Below are 19,288 nucleotides of genomic sequence, written 5' to 3' on the forward strand. Positions count from 1 at the left end.
TTTCCCTACTATTCACTTTAAAAACCCTAGAGTTATTAGACACATGTCAGGATGAAAACAAAACTGGAAAATGTGACGCCCAACTCCTGACAAGACAGCTTTGAAGAGGATGAGTAGATTCAGGGAGCAGGCATTTGTGCAGCCTGTCTGATCTTCTAGAGCACTGCTCCAATTTGCTGAGACTGTTTTTCTCCTATTTAAATGGTGGTAGGTATGTGAATAGTAAATGGTATTTTTATGATGAGACAGGAAAGCAAGAATGCGTCTATGGCAATACAGGAAACCAGTACAAAGATGACTGGTAACAGGGCTACAAAATATAGGGGAGGAATACTGGGAGGAAAGGAGAACTCCAAGGACACACAACTTATGAATAATCTTCATTAACAGCACTTCAGTTTATGCAAGACGTTAGCCTGACACAAAACTCCTCCGCATCCATAGTGAATGGATGGTTATTAGTGTCCTTATAATGCAGAGGGTTTCTTTAATTCACTAACAGAAACATTGTGACTCTAGGCAATACAGAAATTCAAAAAAATATCTTTTTCAAAGGAAGTTTGTATCTAGCAACAGAAAGAGTACTGCCTAACACTGGTACTCCCAGGCAGATCAGGACACCCATCTGCTATTCAGAAACCACTGACACAAATGTGTCCCGTGTTGTTGTGGACAGCTGAGCGGTCTCCTTGTTTTTTGCTCAGTGACTTTTGTAGATATCTGTAACAGAAATGCTAAGATTTGTAGAAAAGCTTACGAATAGAAACAGAAGGCATATGAATGCATTGGGAGAAACAATGGAATAGGGTAAAAGAATGAACCTGTGTTAATTGATGGCAAATGTAGTCAATCAAGTGACAAGATAACCGGACTCAACAAATAGAAGCCCCAAAGATAAGGTGGCGAGAAAACGAGCAACAGAACTCAAGCCGTAGTATCTCATCAGGTCCCATGGCCTTGTGCACCTTCAGGTTCCTCAGGTGGTCTCACACTTGATCTTCACCTACAGTGGGTGATTCTTCATTTTCCCAATCCTCACCTTTGCATTCTGCATCATGGGCAGTGCGGCTGCAGTTCTTGCCAGTGAAGACTGAGGCAAAAAAGTCATTGAGTACCTCAGCTCTGTCTCTGTCCTGGGTAACCAGTTCTTGCGTTTCCTTCTGGAGAGGGCCCACATCTTCCCTAGTCTCTTTTCTCGCTGACATACTTAAAGACATACTTTTTGTTTGTCTTAATGTCCCTGACCAGATTTAGTTCTATCTGGGCTTTAGCTTGTCTAACCTGATCCCTGGCTGCTCAAACGTTTCCTCTGTATTCCTCCCAGGCTACATGCCCCTGTTTCCACTCCCTATAGGCCTCCTTTTGGCTTTTGATCATGTCCAGGAGCTCCTTGTTTATCCACACAGGCCTCCTGGCTTTTCTGCCTGCCTTCCTCTTTGTAAGGATGAGCTTGGAGGAGGTGATCCTTGAATATTAACCAACTCTCTTGGGCCCTTCTTCCCTCCAGTGCTTCATCCCATGGCACCATACCAAGCAGATTCTTCAACTACCAGCCCCTCCTTGTTGATAAGAACAAGGTCCAGCATAGCTCCTCTCCTTGTTGCCTCCTCAACCACTTGGAGAAGGATTGTCAATGCAATCCAAGAACCTCCTGGATTGCCTGTGCCTGACTGTGTTAGCCTTCCAAAAGACACCAGCATGGTTGAAGTCGCCCATGAGGACCAGGGTCTGTGAACGTGATGCTGCTCCTATCTGTCTATAGAGGGCTTCATCCGCTCGGTCTTCTTGGTTAGGTGGCCTGTAGCAGACCCTTACTGTAATGTCCCCTGCTCCCAATTTCCCTTTAATCCTGTCCCATAGGCTCTCAGTTGGCTCTTTATCCATCCCTAGGCTGAGCTCCATGCATTCCAGCTGGTCATTGACATATAAGGCAACACCGCCTCCTCATTTTCCTTGTCTGTCTCTCCTGAAGAGCCTGTAGCCTTCCATGCCAACACTCCAGTCATAGAAGTCATTCCACCATGTTTCTACAATGCCCCTTCACATCAGCTGCCCTTGCTCGAGCTGCTGTCTCCCTACTGGTCCCTGTGTCGCCTTGGCACTTCCCTGGCTCAAAAAAGCTTAGAGAAAGCCCCTTTTTTGCTGAGATCGGCTGGCTCCGCTGCGGACGTGCCTGCACCAGAGCTGTTCGTCTTGTTTCCAGACAAGGAAAACAACTTTGAAACAGCAAGAAAGAGCAAGACTAGACACTGAGGAAAATGATCGCTCCATTACTAAAGGGTCACAGGAAGCCAGAGCCTCTCCAGAAACCAGTTTGTCAACACCATTTAAGGAAAACCCAAGAGATGTGATAAGGACTCAACAATCAGCATCCTTTGTCATCTGTATAACCACAAGAAATCCTGTCCCGACCACACAGATACAAATGTCTTACTGCTTAGTATGAGAGAATGAACACGGGTGAAATTAGTTTTCTTTAAAATAAGAATCACCTTTTCCTTCTATACAGTCTTGCACTGAGTTTTATTATATTCATTTGTTACACTCTCAAGCAAACTGCCTAAGACTGAATAAAACTCCTTTTACGTTAATATGTTCAAATCTCATCACAATTTTTCTGTTGAAGCCTTGTTCATTCAGAAGTAATTCTGACCAGAGTTGAAGCCACAATAATGTTTCAATATGAATCTCAGAGACCATATTTTTTGATACCAAAGCTGAACATTCCTAAACAGCAAATAAGATATGCAAGGAGGCAGTTTTGCATTACAGAATCATATTAATGCAGAAACAGTTTGTCCTCTACGTAAAAGGGCAATAGATAGGTCTGCGTGTAATTAAGATAATGATTTCTTGGCTTCAGACACACTATTAACTAAGCCATTTTAAAAAATTCACTGTAATTGTTCTGCAGCTAAAGCATTAACATATTATCATGCTATTTGTGGGCATGTCTGGTCTCTGAAAAAACACCTCCCTGAAATTCACTTTTCAATTTATTTAATAAATAATCTAAAATTCGTCCCATGTGGAGAGCAGCCCATGTTTGATCCCTGACTCATACAGCATGTAAGGAGCCTGTCCCTCTCACTCCATGTGCAATGGTGTCATGGTTTAGCCAAACTAGCCACTGGGGATGTGAGGCACCCAAGATGGGACTGACAGATGCTCCCCCTCACCTCTCTTTAAATACAGAGGCAGAGGAGGGAAAAAGAGACTTATGAGTTTAGAAGGAACTAAACTACTTTAATGAAATATTCATAATAAAATGAAAGAAAATAATGAAATAAATACAAAACCGTATCAAGGTCCCAGGATGACGATCACATCACCAGCTGGCACTGGGGAAGTCCCAGACTGTATTCAGGGATGGATTGGAACTGGATTCCCGATCTGGATTCGGGATCGGGATCAGGATCAAAGGCAGATGAACAGACAGAGTCCTCCTCAGACATCGGCCACTGCAGAAGGAGCTCTGACGCTCGGATCCCTCAGCTTTTATACTGAGCATGAGGCAGATGGGATGGAATACCCTGTTAGTCAGTTTTGGGTCACCTGTCCTGTCCACTCCGCCCCACAGATGCGAACCCGCTGCGCTCTTCCACTTCCGACCCTCCAATGGGGCAAATAACGAAGTCAGCTGCCCTTGGGGGTTACAGCAATAGGTATAAGCAGGAGCCTCTCTGCATACCATGCCTGGGCACCAATTGTAAACATAGGTCTTACCACTCTAAGAGTGAACAGTGTCTGCACAATATGCTGTTAATTTCAGTAGCTAGAGGAGGCCCAGCTAAGAAGCAAAGTTGCTGAAAGAAATTGGTCCTGTTTTACCTCAAACCAGGACAACTGGTAAAGGCACAGAGATCCAAGCAGCTAACTCCTGCTCAGTGCAGCCACAGGACCCAAGACATAAAAGCAGGAATGTCACTGTCCTCAGCATCTGAGTGGAGCAAGGCTCTGGGAGGCAGTCCACAGGTAGCTTCAGGAATGGGTCCAGGCATGTGGTGTTTCAATACAGGGTGTGATGAAGGTGTGTGGTAGCCTTTGAGAAATGTCTGGAGTAGCAGTTGATCCCAAACTTTTGAAACTGCTTTTAGCAAACTCGCAGAGGATGCTAAGGGTGCGATGCAAGCACCCTTCCCCCTGTTTTTGTGGGTACTATGGAGTCCTGCTTGTGCTACATACAAGATTTCTCTTCCCTGTGTTAGCCCATACAATCTGATGGAAGATTGCCTCTTCCTGTCCATGGGAACACCTGAGCTTTCTAAGGCAGTGTTGCACAAGGTGGGAGTGGTCCCACTTTTTGCTAAGGCTCACCAATGCCGGAATGTTTTCTTGGTTACCATTAACCTTGAAATGGCACCAATGGCACCAATAAAAGAGAAGATCTGGTAATAACACTAGCTCTCTGCATTTCTCCACCCAAGAAGTAGTTAAAATATCTCCATGGCTTCATGGCTGGGATCACTCCTTATGTTAAAACCCCATCCTAGTTCTAGTTTCACTGAAGATCATCCAAGGCTGGAATACCTACAGCTTTGTCAATGCAAACCCTGCCAAACTCTGTTCCTGTTCAGTACTCCTCCAGGAAGGATTTCCTTTGCTATGTAACTCAGCCAGGAGACCAGCCTTAACAGCTCTCCTGAAGGGTAACTGATGGCCCCCACCAAACACTGACATTGACTGTCATACTCACTGATATCCATCACTCACCTAAGCATAGAGGAATTTAAAAGATGTGGTTCCTTACTGTCTTTTGATCAGGGCTCAACACAACAGTACCCAAACAATTTGGAGTACGATACCCAGGATACCAACTCCCATGGGTGACCAGCCAACTAAGAACATCTGCCCGTGACCGAATAGATGCTTTGTATCCTGAAAGCATCAACAAAAAGCCATTGCACCTACCTCACTGCACGTCACCCGTTAGAACAGCGCCCCCACACTTCTCCCACCTCCCTTCCACACCTGTCTTGTCCAATGCAAGTGAGCCCTACTCAGAAATCCTCCCTAGATGCTGCCTGGCAGAGGAAGAATTTCAATCAGAATCATCCCTCTGGAAGGGATACGTATTTGTTAAGTTTGTCTTGACTGAATGATTTATATTGATTTCAAAATGCCATTTCCTTTGGGTTCTTTTTCACAGAATCACAGAATGGTCAGGGTTGGAACGGACCTCTGGAGATCATCTAGTCCAAGCCACCTGCCAGAGGAGGGTCACCTACAGCAGTTGCACAGGACAGTGTCTAGGAGGGTTTTGAATGTCTCCAGAGTGGGAGACTCCACAACCTCTCTGGGCAGCCTGTGCCAGTGCTCTGTCACGCTCAAAGCAAAGAAATTCCTCTTCATGATTAGATGGAACTTGCTAAGTTCAATTTTGTGCCCGTTACCTCCTGTCCTGTCACTGGGCACCACTGAAAAAAGACTGTTCCCATCCACCTTGCACCCTCCCTTTAAGTATTTATAAGCTATTTTGTTTCCCTTTTGCAGGCAGGACATGGGGAAGGAGCTCACAGCATCCTCTAGGGATGGCTGGATGGATCTGCTCTGCATGTCAGCCTCCTGCTGACGGTCCACCCCCCACGCTGAAGGGCTATGAGTACAATATTAACAAAGTCCCAAAGCCAGCTAGGAGGAATGCTGTTCAAACAAAAGTTATATGAGTAAGTACTGGCTTTATTTTCAAGGCTAAATACAGCAGAGCTTAAAACTTCCTATTTTTAGCTTGATTTCCTAAGAAAACACAGTGTCTGTGTCCTGCTGTCTGCCTGTCTCTCCTCCCAAACAACTTTTGACCTCACTGGCAATTTCAGCCAAAGCTGGCTGCATGTGGGACTTGGTAATATTAAGGTCTTACATATTCCATAAAAAGGGATAGCTGTAGAGCACAACCATCTGCGCAGTGCCCCCACCCCAGGAAGGGCGAGCAAAGCTTGGCTGCTGCCCTCACCACACCAGCTGGCCCTGGACACCAAGGCGTCAGGCTGCAGGAGGGCATTGGAGAGAAGGTAGCCAGCACTGTCTGCAGGAACCAAGGGTTATAGCATGGAGATGGGATCACTGAGCTGGGGACAGCAAGGGGGTGATCAGAGGGAGGAAGCATTAGACTAGATCATGAGGAACTGGAGGTAGGAGGGCAAGGAAAAAGTGGGACTAGGGAAAGGATCTGGGATGTAATTGTGGAAGGGAAAAGCTGTGGGACACCAATTCATAGGAAATAAGGCTTCATTAGCCTCACTGCTCATGGGATAACAGTTCTAAAAAGGAAAAGAGATGAGAGTTTTCCTGCCATTTCCCCATAGTCAGGAGGACAGAGGATCAATGCCTTTTAACTTCTGCTCTGATCATAGTTAGCACTTCACTTGCACAGCTGCAATCTGCAAAGCATTCTGGGACGCAGTTTGCATGAGAAATGTTTCTGCAGAATAAGGTCTTAATTGGGTCTGTGCAGAGAGCTCCCTGCGACCCTCTGTGGCTCTGTGCTGGTCTCAGGCTCACCACAGGGATGCAAGGGCAGGACCAGGCTCTGAAGTCATACTTTGTTACTGCCTGAGCAAACAGTTAAGATGATGAACCTGAAAGACAAGCACAGGTCAGGGGATGTAAAACACGGGACAAAGAAACCATTCTTACCTTATAGATCTTTCCCTCTTCAGTACCAACAAGAAACAAATAGTCTATCTTTTTGTGAAAATCAAACGATGTCCCACAGCCTGTTAACATAAGAAAGGTCTGTCAGAGAATTGGTTCAACTGGCCAGCGCACGCTCCCTGCCTACAGTGCATACACATTGCCAGCATTTTCAGAAGTGATTTATTAGCCAAAAGCTCCCAAAAGAAATTAGAGCTACCCCTTCTACAAACACTTTCCAAGCTGTGCCTGTCCCCAAGACCTACAATTAGAAAACCCAACACAGAGAAAGGGAAAAGGGAACTGGAAGAACTGGAAGGGAACTGGAAGAACAGATTGGCCTCGGATTTACTTTGGTAAGAATTTAAAATGCCTGGTGCAAATGTAAGCATTGTGAGAACCAGGCCTGGCTCCTACTGGGGAAGAACAGATCTTTTCTGTTTGTTTATTTCACAAAAATATAAATGTTTTCCCATGAATAAAAGAGCCCACCACATCATTCCTCCCTGTGCCCTTTTCATCCTTAGCTCAGAAGCCATTTAGCAGGCTCTCTTCAGTAAGGCCACCAGCAAAAGATGGGATTTGGGGAGCAATCTTCTGCGAGGTGCAGAAGGATCCTCTTAACTTCAAAAGCCCTGAATCGAGCAACATTGTGAACTGCGTTTAAAATAGGTGTCAACCACAACAGGATGTGACTCCTTGAAATTTTGTGGCTTCTGCTCCTGAGGCAGATGCAACATCATGCAAGAAAGCCAGTTTATGTGGTGGTGAAAGAAAATTACAGCAGGGTCCTTGAGAAGAAGACAGGATGTCTGCTGAGTGCCAGAGCAACTTGGGGCTGTTGACCAGCAGGGACACCCACAGCAATAATCAGCGAGAAACAGGAACAAGCAGACAAGCTCGGAAGCGCATAGTTACAGAGAACTTTCTGCAAAGGCAGCTGTCTTAAACGTTATGTCTTAAATGTTAACAAAATGTAGTCCTCCAAGGAATTGTTAAGGTCATTTCAACCCTGTAATACTGTCTGCATTTTTAACATTTAAATAGATTGTTAAATATTCAAGACCAGTCTTTGAAAATCCCTTTCCCAGTAACACTAACAAACAAACCCAAAGACCCTGGGAGTTCTGCAGTGTACCGCTTCACCTAGTCTCTTGCAACCTATGTGGCAATGCAAACCTTCTCACGAACAAATTGTTCAGCAACCAGTAGCTTAAAAACGCAGCAATCCTTAAATGCAGAGCAAGTTCCTTCTCCAAACCCAGGCCACAGCTTTACTGCCAAAAGCAGGTGCAGTAGGATGATTAGGGGATACCTCAAGGCTCCCCCTGTAGTCCAGGACCTCCAGAGCTTACTCATCCCATCCTGTCTCAAACACAGGATGGTCAGGATGAGGAAATTCAGCCTAGAAGTACTGCACTGTTTCCACCTTGTATGGAGGGAGCCTAACAGTAACTCAGAATAGATGCTGTGCTTTTAGAGAAGCAAAACCCAATGAGGCACATCACACCACTGGCTGGACAAGCTGTGCACCCAGGAAAGGGCAAAGGTTGCTTTTCGCCTTGATTTGGCCAGTCCAAATCAATGCCTACTAGGAAGAACAAAACTGACTTAGTTTTGACAAATACGGGTAATGCCTGTGCCTTGTCCGTATTGGGATATCCAGTAAAACGGACATTTTTTGAATTAATGTTCATCTTTTTCTGCAAGTAAAGGCAAGATGTAACCACAAAACTGGACCCAATTAGCGGCCACTGCTCCACACAGACTTTGACCTACTACATGATCAAAGCAAGGAGGCGTAACCCTTCTTTAGCTTCTTTCCATCTCAACATCCCACTCCCAATTTAGTTCCCCGGAATGCCTGATTAGAGGCTTTGTGTCAGTAATTAATCAGCACGGCAAGGACTTGGGCTCCTACCAAGCGTTTGCAGCTGCAGCCCCTCTGGCCCCTGCATCGTTGTTCCCTCTACTGACAGCTTGATGACATCTGTATGAACCAGCTCATTCTGCAGGCAGAGGAGATTCCACATGAATAACAGGCTTTACAGCAACAATACAGAGACATTCAGTACTTTGAAATGGCAAATGTTATGGAGGAATTTTAAAAAGCTGTCCAAAAGTTGCTTAATGTTTCATGCTCGCAGTTGGCAACTTGCTAACATGCTGTTTTATGTAAAACCTCCAGAAAAGTGATGCTTTGGTGCACTGGAACTGAGACCCACTGGTACATCACCCAGACACGTGCAGCTGACCTGGAAAGCTTTGGGGTTTGGGGCAACATTTCTGAGTGGAGGTTGACTCTGTCAGCTTAAATCATTGTGTTAAGTGAAATCATCCTGCATGGGTTAAGATGGGTAATGCATATTATCATGGAGCTAACTAAAACCCACACTAATGAATAGTAATTTACCACCTTGCCAGTCTTTGCTTCTTACCATCTTCCTATTATCCCCAGAGCAGCCTCAGATCCCAGTACTCACAACCTCATGGGCTCTGAGGTTCAAGTAACAACAACATGTAGTAAGCAGCTCCCCCAGGGGAAAAGTGCCCGATATTGCTGTTATCAGCAGAGCTCTGAAGAGCTCTCATTGCAAGTCATGATACTGCTGTGCCAAGTGCTGTATGAACACAGGGCAAAAAGGCTGTGTCCCAAAGAGTTTATATCCAAGGTGGGAGACAGAAGATGGATGAAAATAGACACAAAGTGGGTGAGCATGAGGAAACGATGAGAGGGCAAAGATCCATTCTTAGACTAGCTTTGGGAATTAAAATACCACTGCAGAATGGAGTTGGTTGTGAATATAAGAATACCCTGGGGCTGATAAAAAGAACAAAGAACTAAAGATTAAATTAGTGAGCAGTGTGGGCTGAGGACTGGATGTTTTCATGAATCTGCAGATTTCCCACTGGAGCACTGTAAGAACAAAACATAACTTCTTAGCTCAGTGAATCAAGCTGTAGTTGGAGCTTCTCTAAGTCCAGAGCAGGACTCATGTGGAAAAAGAGTTTGCCTGGCAAAGTCAGTCCCAGGGATCTGCATGTTAGGGAAGGTGGGAGAAGACCTTGTGAGCATCTGTTCAGTACTGCAGTTCAGGTGAGACAGTGTTCTGTAAGACATTTTTATCATGTTTTGGGGGTACAAGTTTACAGAAGTACCAAGAAAGCTCAAAAGCCATAAAATAATTTACCTCCTTCTCACAAATTTGCACTGCCGCATACCCATGCGCCCTGGACAATTGATCGCAGTAAACTGTTCTCTGAAAGAGCAGCAAGAAACAGGACTGCAGCCTGCAGAGTCCTACCTTCTGTTAGCAACTCTTCTTGCAGCACGTGGGTTACATCAAGTTTGATTCAGTGGGCAAAAGCAGGAGTGATGCAAGAAAGAGGCCATATATGCTGGTGCACGTGTGCAAGAATTGGAAAGACCAGTACCCAGAGCACTGAGGAACAGAGCATACTCCATGTGCTGCTCGCTGCCCACCCAAACAGGAGTGCTGATGGACCGATGGGAGCACAGTCAGTACATGCTAAGCAGACACTTGCCTCTGCTCAGGCTCCCAGGTCTGCCTGATCTCCAGAAAGCATCTACCGTGTCCAAGCTGGTGGCCACATGAGCCTGGTCTGAAGAGCAGTGTTGGAGCTGCCCACGGTTGATCATGGTGATATACCCAGTGTGTCTAACAGAGGTCAGTAATGTGATCTGGGCAGGCCCATAGATGTGCTAGCACATTTACTCTCTGTTCTAGTGGAAAGGGAAAGCACATGAGACTGTCTCTCTAAGCACACACCTTTCTGCAGCCTTTCTCTGAAGATGCCTTGCAGCACATCCACCTGGCTGAAGCCTCTGTGGACAGCTTCTGTAGCCTCTCACCTTCACAAAGGATCCTACTTGTGCAGACTTCCCTGTTGTGTTGCTTTTATTTTGTACTCAGCTTTGCAGTCTGGAAAATGCATCTGTTCCTGGGGCTGTTTGTTGCCAGAGCCATTCACATATTCCTCTGGGTAAACAGACTGTCGACAGTTTGGCCTTCCAGGAATACTGAACAATAATATGTTGCTTCTGCCTAACAATTGTAAAGCACTTTGTAAGCATTAGTGAAATAGGCCTTGCAGCTGCCTGTTTCCCTTTAGTTGTTATGAGCCTCAAGTGATGAAGGAGGCCTGGAGCTGTTCAGCAATTTAGCTCTAGGTCACATAGGAAGGGTGAACTATGGCTACTAATCAAACCTGGGCTTGCTGAGGATCAGCCTGAGAAGCAGGCTGCATCACAACAGGTTCCTTGACATGGCTCTGACAGCTCTCCTTTTTCACAAGCAATGCGTGCACCTAAGGTGGGAGTCATCCAGCTGCAGTTGTCCCGCATCCTTCCTCACCATTTTATACCTTCATGATGACCCCAAACCCAGCCAAGACAATAGCCTAAGCACACACAGTTCATGTGCTGTCTCCTAAAGTTTGTCCAAATCTAACGGAGACAACCCGATGCTCAAGGCAGATCAACTGTCCCTAGCTAACACTTGACAACTCTTACATCCACATTTTGAGTATGGCTTGCCAAATATCCAGCTGAAAGTAAGAATGAATTTATTCGTTTTCTGCTCCCAGCTTTGGAAGTGTCAAACATCTATCAGTGTTTGAAGAAGCTTTACTTCTGGATAGTCCTGTCAAAAAGATTAACGAAGCTCTCTTTCATTTATTCCCTATTTGCACTATGGATTTGCAGAACAGAAAACCTCTGGAGTCTCTTCAATTTTATTCTAAATAAAACCCAGAGATAGCTCTTTTGTAAAACCGGAATTCAGGCAGATTGTACATTTCTCTTTTCTGGGTACAAACCCACAGATTGTAACAAAATGCCCTTTTAATTTTGTTTTTTGCTTTCCCTGTTGAATCTCTGTCCGAAAAAAAAGAAACTCGACAGCACCTAAAACTTTGCTGTTTTCCACTCCTGCCTGCTAAGTACATACCAGCTCTTGCAATTTCAGAGGTAACGTCACCTGAAAAAAAATCTTAGAACGGTGCTTTTCACAATGGGTGTGGCCAAGTTTATAAGAGAATTGCAAGGAATAAGTAGAAATGACACTGTGCTAAGAGGATCTATGTCTTAGAAGTCACACCAAGGATGCTTAAGTAGGTATATCTACATGCTCTAGGGATGGAAAAAAAAATAGCTTATGATGTGGGAACACAGTTAAGCACAGACGAATGACAGAAATGTTGCCATCAGAGTCCACCTGCAGCCTCTTAGGGTGTCCCAGTTGTGGCATTTCTCTGAAGAGGCTTAAACTAGTGTTTGTTGCGTCCTAAGTGAAGCGGGATGAGCTCACTCAGTTACTGAGGCTCATCTGATAGGTGTAACCTGCCAAGTAACCCCAACTGGATGTGTTTAGCTGTAGGCATGTATTACCCACTTCAATATAAATCTTCTATAAGATAAGGGATAAAACAGGAGCTGAGCGCTGGGACAACGTTAGCCTGTCCCTGTCTAGGGAGCTCTGAGAGCTCTTTTGGGAGAAGGACTTGGGACACACTTGCAGGAGGGATTTTTGTATCTAAAGCTGCATGTATGAACCCGGAGCAGTTTATAAAAACGAACTTGATAATCAATGACATCTGCATGCGGCTACTGTGTTCATTAGAAGAGATTCTCATTCCTGAAGCAAACATGAGACTAAGATTCACATACAATGTTAGACATGAATCCCTGCCCATAGAAGCAAGGCCTGAGATTTACAGAACAGACAAGCCTTGAGCAGCTTGGTATAACAGGTTGAAAAAAACGAGCATCCAAGGATGTAAAGAAATTTCTTTGCTTGCTGGGGAATAATGGGACAACGGCTTCAAACTCATATTTAGGGCAATTCAATTATTTTTTAAGTAAAAGATTTTGAAACCTTCAAAATGTAAAATCAAATAGCCAACAGAAAAAGCACATGTTGAGATTCAGAGACATAAATCTAAGGGTCATTGAGGGACATTAATGTTAAGTTTCTATCAATGTACTTACTCCAAAAGAAAAAGTGATCAAAGGCAGGGCATGCAAACAAGTTAGCAAAGGTTGTCTTGAGTGGGAAACCCTCTGCCCGTCTGATTGCATGTTGCCATCCCATTGCAACTGCGAGCTTACCCTGTGCTACTTTGGCCACAAGGGGAGAAATTTGCACCTTCCCTCTTCCATTCTGAATTGCAGTCTGCAGGGGAGCATTTTGGGAGAGGGAGTCTTGAAGCTGAGGAAGAAAGATTATTCTGCTCTGTCTCCCAGCTGTCACTGCACCTGCAATATTTTGCTGCCACTTCTTTTCAAACCCAGTTTATTATAAATAAAAATAAAATTAATGCATCACTGAACTTTGGAGGCAATTGGTCATAACTTGGCTGGGAAACGAAATTGCCAGCTACTGTTTACCTTAACTAAAGTCCATGAAACAATCCGCCCATCCGAAGAGACGGAGAAGAAGTTCAAATTGTTGTCCATGTCATCCTTCTGCCACTTGACCTTAAAACAAGAATACAGTCCCAGTCAGCACAGGGCACTCAGCATTAGCAGGACAGAATCCCATTCCCCTGGAAGGTCTTCTGAAATCCTTCTGAAAAAGCAGCTGGTTTTCACCCCAGATGCCTGATGCTGGTGCATAGCATGTATGAACACATTTACCTCCACAGGCAGTTTCAGAAGTGCCCCCAGCACTTCCATCACTCACTTGCCTGCAGGTATGCTGTAGAGCAGGCAGACCCCAGCACCTGGGGACTCTGCATCTACCCACAGTCATCTTCCTCCAGCAGCGACAGGAGTATTGCCATCAAGGATGGGCCTTGTGAGGTGTCTCAGCTACACGGGGCTCTGCACTGCAGCACACCACCATCCCAGGGTTCCCTAGGACATCTCCAGACAACACCAGCAGTGCTGCAGAAAAGTCCCCAAGACACCTGAGTACATCACTGACCCTGCCCAAACTAACCCTTTCCCATTTGCCTAATTACTCCAAGTGCAGTGCCATATGGCTACCCTTCAGACAGACAACCTCAAATTAGCTTTCTGTCCCTACATGGGGTGCACACGAGCCCTTGCAGAGAACGTGTGACACGGGTCCTTGGGGCACTTCTGTTTCAGGGAGATTAAAATGTCTCCATTAAAATTGAAATCCTCCCTACACCTTCAGAGCATCTGTCTGCCTGGTAAGGAGATTTGCCTTTTGACTGTGACAGCTCAGCAGGAGAGATTAGAACTCAGATAAATGGCTTACAGTTTAGAAGAGACATTTCAGTTAGACCAAAAGCATTAAGAACGCTCAATTTTCAGATCTGGGAATTCAATCAGACTGAAGGGAAAAGGATGACTTGTCACTGGGCCTGTCAGCACACACTCCTGTGGGCATCTGTCAGTTCAGGATGGGGACAAGCACTTCAGCAGGTTCTCCTGAGGTTTTCAAAGGTATATCTGTTTCTGTCCAACCAGTGCAGCACATGCATTTCCCTAAACATCATGCCATAAACATGATAAATGAGCATGATTATCCTAGATTTTACTAAATACTCTATCTATGACCAGCTATTTATCTGGTATCTATTTCAGAAAACAAGCAGAATTCTCAATACTTTAATTACACAGATTGGGTATTCTGATGGTACTTCTTTGGGAAAACCAGTGTTAATTCTGTTTTGTAAAATTGTTTATACTGTGAAGTTCTGCGGAGCAAGAGACTCATCAAAGAGTAATTAATCCTCTAGTGAACAGGTTTCCTGCCTAGAACACACTATTCTGAGGAACAAAAAAAAATCATAAAAGGAATCTATCTGAGAACACATCAAAATGCCATTTTCATGTCCATAAGATGCAGCTGAAGAGTCTTGAGTAGCAGATATCTTTGAACATCCTTGCACAGAAGAAATTGTAAGTCTCCAAGTGGAACCACTTCTGCTATCTGGCATTTAAGGAATGGTGTAATTCAATATGGCCCAGAACAAAATGGCTAGTGATAAAAAGACAGGTTCAACAGAATATATGGAGAATGGTGATTTCCAAGGCTGGCCATCGTGCACAAAATGTGCTGGGTATATCTATTCCAGGAATATTTCCCTGGGATCATGAGCTACTGCTGACAATGACGGTCACCAGCAGCTGCTTCAGATGAAGGTGTTGGTGTAGTGAACAGATTTAATTCAAAGTGAGAAACGCAGAGTTCAGGGGCAACTGGTTACAAACATATGCTCATATTGGGCACAGAAAAAGGATCATGTTTCGAATCAGAGCTTTTTAAAATGCCCCTGTAAAATTGTCTGAAAATAAGATGTTTTTATTTGCATGTCCAACACAGCTCTCCTCTAACTCACATTCTTCCTTTTCAGTCTACTTTCCCAAATATTTGGGAAAAATAGTCACACTTCCCAGCCTGCCTCTAAGACAAACTGACTTCACTTGAGGTAGGGGAAGCTGCTTCTTAAGCGAGTATCTCCTGTGAAAACACTGGAAAAGTTTTGCCATTTAAACCTGTGAGCAGTTAGCACAAGTGGTTCAGATGTCCTCTACTGGGACAGGACTACACTGCAAGAAAAGGGGCTCTCCAGTATCTGAAACTTGCAGCCTGAAGCCCTGAGCTGCATGTGGAAGACAAATGCAGGTGACACACACCTGCACTGCAGTCAGCATGGCTCGTCTTGAAGTCTAGAGACACCATCCAGGTTGCTGACACAATGCACACATGAGGATCAGAGCTGGTCCAGACCCTCTCTGAACAGAGTCCCAGCTTGTCCCCTGCCAGAGCGTATGTCCAGCCACTCATTAGTAAGCTCTGCTTGAGCTGTGCAGGGGCTGCTGCAGCCGAGCTCCCAGCTCTGCTCTTGCCAAGTACAGTGTAGACATTTTGAACTTGAGCTAGAGCCAAGTGACAGCCCATCACCCTAGTGGAAGATACATGGATGAAGGCTCAGCAGCAGAGTCCACCCTAATCAACTTGTGCAGACACAACTCCTGAGTCCTCATGTTTATGCTAACACAACATGTTGCAAGAACCTTGCCTGGAGATGACCAACAACATAAGTGCTATCATGTCCTCATGGTGTTTTTTCCCAAACCAATTCCTTTCAGCATTCCCCAAGCGAAGAGCTTTTTCCCAGGGTTTGCCCACTCCAAATACCCTCTCCCTGATGGAGATCTACTCAAGTTTTCTACTATCGGTACTCAGGTCTCACAACTACTTCTCTTCATCCATTACACAGATAGGTGTAACAACAGCTCCAAAAAGCAAGTAGGCTGATTTGCTTGGTGTACTCTTGCTCCTACATTCAGAGCAGCCAAGACTACCTGAGTTAGGTACATATTGTAGACAGCTTGAACACAGTCCCTCAAGGGCACCAGCATTTGCCCAGATGGTTGTCAGCAGCTCTCAGTGACATTAGCCTGAATTTCAGAAAACAGAAATTGGCACTTAATACTTTCAATTTTCCTTCAGCACCTCTGACACATTAATAGTGTTTGTGATCTTTTTCTCCTGATCTCTGAATCCCGTGAACACTTATTGGAGTAATTAGCCTTCATGATACTGCAATCAAATCGGGCATCTGCTCAGAACTGGCCTTTTCTCTGCTCCCAGAGGCTCATGAACGTAGCACAACCTCCTGTCATTAGCAGTATCCGTGCTGTGCGGGGTGGGGCACTTGACAAGAGAACCAGGCAATTGTGTGCGTAGTGGCAGGAAGTTAATTCTTTCCTGAGGCATGTGATAATCAACACAGGATTTTGGCTGCATGAGACAGTTTACAGCAAAAGTTCAGTTATGCTACAGTAAGAGTAAAGAAACACATGAGAAAGGAAAGTGTGTGTAAACAGCAGAAAGGAGACAAGTAAACATAGAGCAGTAAGTCATTTACTGTGTCTCATCGTGATGGGACCTGTAATAAAATCAAGGATCTGCTGCTATTTTTCCAGTGTGATCTCTAACCTGACTATTTTTGCAGTGCAAAATTAGCCTGTGAAACTCATTACTGTGAGAAGAGCCTACCACTTTTTAATTTTTATTTCTTAAAGCCTGTTTATTTATAAAGAAGTTGAGACTATTCAGAGCCCTATTTGTTCATAGAAAAATAAAGATTAAAACTTGTATGTTCACTGCCATGTACAGCAGGTTAGCAGGGCAATAATACATTAACTCCTAGCAAGGAATACTATCATCTTTGTCTATGGCAGCCGGTAATGGCTCCTGTCCATCAGGAGATTAGTCCATTTATCCAATCTGATTTGAAAATTCCTATGTTTCTGACGCCATTCCTACAAAAGAAATAATGCTTGATCAGTTCTCATGGCACAGAGGCTGTTAGTCTCTCACACACACAAAATACAGTTGGTCAAAATCATCCCGGGCCATGAGCCTGCCTTGAGCACTTTGCAGGCAGCCACGGGCAGGATTTGTCTGCCTTTCTTGAAAGGTGACACCTGCTACTGCAAACACAAATCCCTCCAGCTGGCCCTTGGCTTGCCAAAGCTCAACTGTGGGGTGCCACATGCAATACACACTCATAGACTAATGAGCAATTCCTTCCCTTTCTATTCATTATCCTTCAAGGAGGCCTTTGCCAGCACTGGAGTACCACATCCCTGCTGACACCAGCCCTAAATGAAATAAGAGCATTTTGGTCATTCAATGCCTAAAAAATTGAATAAAGTCTGCCACAGGGAGAGGAAAGACAAACACATTATCAATTCCCCAGGTGACCCTTACACGAACTGGCCAAGTGAGATGCATGAGACACTCAGATGGCTCCAGCAAGCAAACAACTCCTTGGGCTGCCGAGGAAAGTCCCTGCCGATATGACCTGGGCACAAATTCCTTTCAGTGCCAACTTTGCAATCAGTACAGTCCTCAGCAAAGCCATCATGGCAATGCAGGATTTGGAGGGACCCAAAAATTATATCCATTCTGCTCTGAGGCAGGATCAGACATAACTCTACCGTTGGTGAGTATTCACATAGGCTGTTCTTACAAGTCTCCAACAACAGGCACTAAACAACTTACCTGTAGATATGTCAGTGCTTAATTGGCCTTATACGGGAAAATTCCTTTATCATAAATCAAGCCAATTACTCCTTTCCATCTCCCCAGTGGACACAGGGAACAACAGTTTATTCCCCTTTCTGTAACAGTCTTCCAATGGGCAAGAAAAGGTTGCTGCATCCTCTCTCTTTTTCCCAACCCAATAAAACCAATTGCTTCAACTGTTGCTTCCAGGTCCTGCTCTCCAAGCCTTCACCATTCCTTGTCTTCTCCTTCAGCCCTTCTCTACAGCTGCAAACACATGGTACAGGGCCACCCCTAGGCACTAGCAGACAGGAGTTACAACTGCCTCTATCTTATATTCCTGCTAATAAATCAGAATGACACATGTCTTTGTGCAACAGTATTGCATTGCTGACCACTGGGCGGTGATCTCCCCTTCCAGCCCCTTGCTGCCTAACCAGTCATCCCCTGTTTCATATCTGTGCATTTAATTTCCTCTTTCTAAACATCGTATTTGCTCTTCTCTTTATTGGACTTCATCACATTGATTTTGGGCCTTTCTTCCAATTTATCAAGATCATTTTAAACATAATCATGTCCTGCAAAGTGCCTTGTCCTCCCAAGGGGGCTCCCCTATACTGTGATTGGAGTTGTTAATGAAAGCATTGACTAAAAGAGATCAGGACTGACAGCTGGAGGGTCTTGCTTGAAGCATCTTCAGAGTATGACAGCAAGCTTTGTATAACGGCTCTTTGAGCACGCTGCCTGAACCACCCGAGCAGCCTCTTTATGATGATTCTACCCGAGTCATATTTCTCTGCTGTGGTTATAAGAATGTCACTGTGTGAGCCTGGATCAAAAGCTTTAGTCAAGTCAAGATGGATAGAGGTGATAACCTTGACTGCCTCCCCCTTCTTCATGAGGCCCATTTCTCTAAAACAAAAGAAAAAGAAGAAATTATGCTGGCTTGACAATATATTCCGGACAAATACATGTCGGCTTCTCTGAATCACCTTATTATCTAGACGTTTACAAACGGTTTTGCCATTTGTTCCAGTGTTTTTCCAGTCATTGAAATTGGTCTGGCTGGTCAGTAATTCTCTGGGTCCAATCCTACCATTTTTCTCCAGATATTCTTTCACTTCTTCCAGCACTTCAAGACCTTTTCTCCTTTTCACAGCCATGCTTGTCCTACAGGGCTGTGGTACTGTGTTCATGCCACTGTCCCTCCTGCATGCAAGGAAGCTCCCTTTGAAGAAAGCACCTGCAGAAACCCTTTTTGCCAGACATCGGCTCTAGAGAATCCCTGAAAAGTGTGCTGGGATTGATGACAGCAGACTTTATACCTACCACTATTCCAGTCTGCCCACGTCACACATGTGTGAGTGTATGTCAGTCCATAGGCAACAGCAGAGTGATGCTTCCCTTCATCCATGCACTAGAGCACACCCCAACCCTGCCTATAAGTCAAGATACTCTATCAACTCAGGTGCTATAAAAGGGCTTGCACATAAACACCAGCCTCTGCTTAAAATACAGGATGAATGTAGCCCAAAAACTCCCTAAAATGCTTGTTAATGATCTGCAATTGCTCTGGCTAGTTCATTAAGTACTACAGGGTATGTTTAAGCAGATCTTGCCGATGAGCAAGAACCTGTCTT

At 44.7% G+C, this 19,288-nt stretch overlaps 1 protein-coding gene across 1 annotated transcript in view; it reads right to left on the bottom strand.

The window, feature by feature from the left end:
- The window catches only part of DNAI1 (dynein, axonemal, intermediate chain 1), a 159,885-nt gene that overhangs the window by 19,149 nt on the left and 121,448 nt on the right, over positions 1-19,288 (bottom strand). The window contains exons 14-16 of the mRNA XM_009889756.1: positions 13,043-13,132; positions 8,555-8,642; positions 6,637-6,716 (exon numbers count right to left, since the gene is read on the bottom strand). Coding sequence (XP_009888058.1) covers positions 6,637-6,716; positions 8,555-8,642; positions 13,043-13,132 — 258 coding nt within the window. The remainder of the gene's footprint in view (positions 1-6,636; positions 6,717-8,554; positions 8,643-13,042; positions 13,133-19,288) is intronic.

This window comes from Charadrius vociferus, unplaced genomic scaffold, assembly GCF_000708025.1.
Source record: "Charadrius vociferus isolate BGI_N301 unplaced genomic scaffold, ASM70802v2 scaffold37, whole genome shotgun sequence".
Lineage (NCBI taxonomy): Eukaryota > Metazoa > Chordata > Aves > Charadriiformes > Charadriidae > Charadrius > Charadrius vociferus.